This window comes from Carlito syrichta, unplaced genomic scaffold (assembly GCF_000164805.1).
Source record: "Carlito syrichta isolate Samal-C Ts95f unplaced genomic scaffold, Tarsius_syrichta-2.0.1 Scaffold305729, whole genome shotgun sequence".
Lineage (NCBI taxonomy): Eukaryota > Metazoa > Chordata > Mammalia > Primates > Tarsiidae > Carlito > Carlito syrichta.
Window position 1 is genome coordinate 354748 of NW_007249825.1, and position 6271 is coordinate 361018.

The following is a 6271-nucleotide window of genomic DNA, read 5'->3' on the forward strand; positions in this document are numbered from 1 at the left end:
CACTGCACTCCAGTCTGGGCGACCGAGTGAGACTCCAACTCAAAAAAAAAACAACAAAAACAAAAAACAAAAACAAAAAAATAACCTATAACACGTTTGAGAGGAATTGAATGAGATCGAAATAAGTGGAGAAATAGAAAGGGAGACTCCACCCAGAAAAAAAAAAAAATCTACTTAAATAGATGGGCGTGGTGGCTCAAGCCTGTAGTGCCAGCACTTTGGGAGGCAGAGGCGAGAGGATATCCTGAGCTCCGGGGTTCAAGACCAGCCTGAGTAACATGGTGAGACCTTGACTCTACAAAAATAAAAAAATTAGCCGGATGTGGCGGCACCTGCCTGTGATTCCAGCTACTTGGAAGGCTGAGGTGGAAGGATCACCTGAACCCAATAGGTAGGTCGAGGCTGCAGTTGCCGTGAACATGCCACCACACTCCAGTTGAGGAACAGAGTGAGACTCCGACTCAAAAAAAAAAAGAATCTACTTAATAGTACTCTTGCGTGTTAACAACAAATTTCACTGTTCCATTTTACACCCGTTTATTTATATTTGTTGTTTTATTTTATTTTTTTTAAATATACAAGATAGGGTCTCGATATACTGCCAAGGCTGGTCTTGAACTTCTGGGCTCAAGTGACCCTCCTGCCTCAGTCACCCAAGTTCCTGCCATTATAGGTATGAGCCACCGCAATTGTCTTCCTCCTGCCTGGCTTTAAGTTGAGGAAATAATGGCCAGGCGCAGTGGTTCACACTTGTAATCCCAGCACTTTGAGAGGCTGAGGCGGAAGGATTGCCTGAGCCCAGGACTTTGTGACCAGGCTGGGCAACTTAGTGAGACCTGGTCTCTGTCTCTACAATAAATAAAACATTTAGCCAGGCGTGGTGGTGCACATCTGTAGTCCCAGCTACTTGGAAGGCTGAGGCAGAAGGATCACCTGAGCTCAGCAAGTCAAGGTGGCAGTAGCCATAATTGTGCCACTGCACTCCACTCTGGAGACAGAGTAAGACTCCCACTCAAAAAAAAAAAAAAAAAAAAAAATTCGAGTAATAAAATAAGGAACAATTTCCAAATCAGACTGGGTGAAAAACAGAACATACCTTTCTCCGATCTTTAAGAATCCGGTCCAAACTCTCTTCATTAACTTTGCTTGCATAGTCATAAAAACTGTTTAAGAGGAAAAAAAAATTGTTAAAATCACATAGTATCATAACATGGATGTACTTAGTTACATGTTTGTAGGGAATCTAACCCTAATAAAGATATAATCACTTGCTTTCAGTAGATATATAAAGAAAGCTGGGTGTGGTGCTCATGCCTGTAATCCCAGCATTTTGGGAGGAGGAGAGAGGATGGCCTGAACCCAGGGGTTCGAGACCAGCTTGGGCAACTTGGCGAGATCTTGTCTCTACAATAAATAAATAAATAAAAATTGGCTGGGTGCGGTGGCTCACGTCTATAAACCCAGCACTTTGGGAGGCTGAGTCAAGAGGACTGCCTGAGCCTATGGGTTCAAGACCAGCCGGGGAAACTTGGCAAGACCTCATCTCTACAATAAATCAAAAATTTAGCCGGACGTGGTGGCATGTGCCTATATAGTTCCAGCTACTTGGAAGGCTGAGGCGGAAGGATTGCCTGAGCCCAGCAGGTTGAGGCTGTGGTGGCCGTGAGTGTGCCACTGCACTCCAGCCTCGGCGACAGAGTGAGACTCCAACTCAAAAAATAAAAAAATTTAAAAATAAAAAAATAAAAATTAGCTGGGCATGGTGGGGCACACCTGTGATTCCGGTTATGTGGAAGGCTGAGGCGGAAGAATTGCCTGAGCCCAGCAGGTTGAGGCTGTGGTGGTGGTAGGTGTGCCACTGCACTCCAGCCTGGGTGACAGAGTGACTCCTACACACAAAAATATATATATAAAGAGAAATCAGTCTAAATGCTTTTCTGATACAAGGTATTTTTTGCATCAAATAATACTCAAGAGATTGCTACATTCAAAAGATATTACTTCCATATGTGGGAGGTACGGATAGCAATTACAAAATGTGTGGTTTCAAATGGCTGTGGCATCTTTTCTTTGTTTCTAAGTATCAATTACTTAAAAAAGATAATGGGCCAGGCACAGTGGCTCATGCCTATAACCCCAGCACTTTGGGAGGCCAAGGTGAGAGGACTGTCTGAGCCTACGGGTTCAAGATCAGCCTGGACAACTTGGTAAGACCCCATCTTTACAATAAATGAAGAAAAATTAGCTGGATGTGATGGTGCACGCCTGTGGTTCCAGCTACTTGGAAAGCTGAGGCAGAAGGACTGCCTGAGCCCAGCAGGTCGAGGCTGCGGTGGCCGTGAGTATGTCACTGCACTCCAGGCTGAGTGACAGAGTGAGACTCCATTTTAAAAAAAAAAAAAAAGAAAGAAAAAGAAAAAAGATAATGTAGCAGCTCATTTTCTGAGAAATGAAGAAGGGAAATGAACATCTGTTGAATGCTTAATTGGACACTCAGCTGCATGCTTTCTCGTGTTATTTCATTTCATTCTTGCCTGAACACTGGGAGGTATTACTTCGACCCAACAATTCAACAAGTTTTATTCCCAATTTGGGAGATAAAGACCCTGAAGCTAAATGACTTGCCCCAAATCATAGAGCTAGACAGAAGGGCTGGGGAATCTGAAGCCAGGTCTGGCTAGCTTCAAACCTAAAGCACCTCCAAAACAGTACTGTGACCAGGATTGCATGATGTGATTCAAGTGTGATGATGTGATTCAGGTGGAATGACGTGCAGGCCTTTTCTCACACTGGTCGTGGGTTTGGGAATGCTATCCATTCCCTCTCCTGCCACCACTATAATCCCAGGCCTTCTAAGACAGGAAGGAGTGCAAGGTACGGCAACAAACACTGAACGATACCACCTCCAGTCCCAGTTCCGCTTTTCACTGAATGATATGGGGTATCGGGTAAATCACTTAACCTATTTAGCCTCTATTTCCTTTTTTGCATAATAAGGATGTTGGAGTAGACAGATATTTCCAAGGTTTCTTTCATCTCTAAGAAGTATGAATCCCTAATTTAAACTCAGTTAAATCCTGGCTTTGGTATTACTTTGCTAACAATATCTTAAGGAATTCCTCAGAAGGGTGAGGCAGAACACACCTAGAGCAGCTCTGGACAGTCAGGACTAAAATAGGCACTTTCAAAGACCAGACAGAGGAGGCAATGTGTGGACCAAAGCCTGAATCATTTCATATGCTCTACGATTCTTTTCAAATGAACTGTTGGTTGCTTATCTTGCTTCCCCAACCCTCTTCAGTTATGTGTAAATCTAAAAGAGGTGAGGTTCTACGCAATTTCTGGCTTCATTTACGGCAGCAATCTTGCATGATGACAATCCTCTGAAATAATAAGGAGCGGGGAATGTGTGAGGGGTGAGCTTGTGACAAGTCCCGGGGGTTTGTGGGCGCAAGGGGATTGGTGTATGGTCCAGTAGAGAAAGGAGAGTGGTCAGGGTGAAAGCTGCAGGGACCACACAGGAGAAGCAGCCAAGCCGAAGGGACGGGTGAGCTTTAGGGAAGGAAGTGTTGATCAAGAACACTGAATTGACAGGACTCGTGTGGGGAGCACTGAAGGAAAGTACCGGCCTGGCTTTTGGGAAAGAGTAAGAAGTAGGGTTGCAGGAAGTTTTAGGGAACACAGAGTTTTTTATTTTTATTATTTTATTTTTTATATTTAGTGAGGGCCTCACTCTGTCGCACAGACTGAAGTGCAGTGGCATGATCATGGCTCACTGCAACCTTGAACTCCTGGGCTCAAACAACCCTTCTGTCTCAGCCTTTCATTAGCTGGGACTATAGGTGTGCACCACCATGGCCAGCTAAATTTTTTAGTTTTTGTAGAAATGAAGTCTTCCTATGTTGCCTAGGCTGTTCTCAAACACCTGGGCTCAAGTAATCCTCCAACTTGGTCTCCCAAAGTGCTGGGATTACAGGTGTGAGCTACTGAGCTCGGCCTATTTTTATTTTTTAGAGACAATCTCTCACTGTGTTGCCCAGACTGAAGTATAGTGGTATGATTATAGCTGAATGTAACCTGGAACTCCCAGGCTTAAGAAATCCTCCCAGCCAGGCTCGGTGGCTCAGCCTGTAATCCCACGCCTTTGGGAGGCTGAGGTGAGTGGATTGCCTGAGCCCGTGGGTTCGAGACCCGCCTGGGCAGTGAGACCTCATCTCTACAATAGATCAAAAAATCAGCCGGGCGTGGTAGAGCATGCCTGTAATTCTGGCTACTTGGAAGGCTGAGGCAGAAGGATCGCTGGAGCCCAGCAGGTCGAGGCTGCGGTGGTCAGGAGCGGCCACTGCACTCCAGTCTGGGTGACAGAGTGAGACGCCAACTCAACAACAACAAAAAAAAGAAATCCTCCCACTTCAGCTTTACGAATACCTGGGATTACAGGCACATACCACCATGCCAAGCTAATTTTAAAACTTTTTGTAGAGACAGGTTCTTGTTATGTTGCCCAGACTGGCCTTGAACTCCTGGCCGCAAGTAATCCTCCTGCTTGGCCTCCCAAAGCAATGGGATTACAGGTGTGAGCCACAGTGGCCAGCTGAAACACAGAGTTGAAATCATCATTCCAGTCACGAGGTGGAAGAGTTTGGGGCTGAGAAAGAACCATTACAGTCCTGAGTAGTGGTTTGAGAATAAGTCAGGTAAGTGAGAGATACTGGACTTTTTCTACTTCACTCTTCTCTTCCCTCCAGATCTCTCTCTAGATTGTTTGCTTTCTCCTTTCTGAATGTTTCTTTTCCTATTTCCTTCTCTTTCTGTCCTTCAGTTGGTTATAATACGAACTAATGTATACAGTAGTCTCCTTAACTTCAGTTTCACTCTCTGAGATTTCGGCTACCCTCCACTAATTGGGGTCCAAAAATATTTTGAGGAACAGGGAGAGGGAAAAGGAGATAAAGATACCTTACATTCACATTACTTTTATTACAGTATATTGTTATAATTGTTCTATTTTATTATTAGTAATTTTTAACCTCACAGTGCCTAATTTATAAATTAACCATTTGTACTCAGATGTCCCCTCTAAGGGGACGTTGTAAATCTGGCAAACCACTTGATGTCCCCTCTAAGGGGACAGACAGAGATCATTAGGAATTATACAGGACAAACTTATGCCAGCGCAAATGTTTAAAAAATGCATGTTTCCTTGGAGTTTTCCATCAAAATGCATGAAAAAGCAAAGAGATGGAATATATACTGAGATATACATTTTTAAAAAATCAGCTGGCAATATGTAGAAAGAAAAAGTGTGAAGTGGTTTCACAGTGGTGCTGACACTATCTTGAAACAGAATGTAGTGATAAAAAACGTTTGGGTAAGAAAGGCAGCTGTGGATATACCGTTTATATCATATGGCATAACTTGAAAAGACAGATAAGCAAGTTACTGTAGCCTTAAAAGAAAGAGACTTTTAAAGTGGAAGGTAAGGTCAGGCACAGTGGCTCAAGCCTGTAATTCCAGCACTTTGGGAGGCTGAGGCGAGAGGATTGCCTGAGGTCAGGAGTTCGAGATAACCCTGAGCAACTTGGTGAGACCTCATCTCTATAATAATAATAAAAAAAAAGCCAGGCATGGTAGCACATGCCTGTAGTTCCTGCTAGTTGGAAGGCTGAGATGGAAGGATCACCTGAGCCCAGTTGGTAGAGGCTGTGGTGGCTGTGAGTGTGCCACTGCACTCTAGCCTGGGCGACAGAGCGAGACTCCAACTCAAAAATAAATAAATAAGTAAATAAATAAATGAAGGTAGATTGCTGCCAAACATTAGAGAAATATAAGATTATAAAATTTTGATTTTTTGTCATAAATACATTCCACAATGTCCAAAATTCCATTATAAGCCAAATATCATCACAATAAAATTACTGGTTCAACGCTACACTATTTAATATGAAGTGATTCATTTTTCACTATTTTGTAAAAAAAAATGTGGTCAAGTTGCTGGTAGTTGATTCACGAGATTTCTCTGAGAGCAAAGGGCTAAATTTTATCATAGCTCCATATACATGAAAAACTATAGTACATATAGATAGGGTTCCGTATTATCCATGGTTTCTGAGGGTCTTCATACGTATTCCCCAAGGATAAGGGGAGGACTACTATCTTTTTTTTGAGTTGGAGTCTCACTCTGTTGTCCAGACTGGAGTGCAGTGGCCGTTCCCGGCCACTGCAGCCTCGGCCTGCTGGGCTCCAGCGATCCTTCCACCTCAGCCTTCCG

At 43.6% G+C, this 6271-nt stretch overlaps 1 protein-coding gene across 1 annotated transcript in view; it reads right to left on the minus strand.

Moving 5' to 3' along the window:
* Positions 1 to 6271, minus strand: part of ABRAXAS2 (abraxas 2, BRISC complex subunit) — a 40443-nt gene that overhangs the window by 21061 nt on the left and 13111 nt on the right. The window contains exon 4 of the mRNA XM_008062505.1: positions 1097 to 1163. Within this exon, the coding sequence (XP_008060696.1) occupies positions 1097 to 1163 (67 nt within the window). The remainder of the gene's footprint in view (positions 1 to 1096; positions 1164 to 6271) is intronic.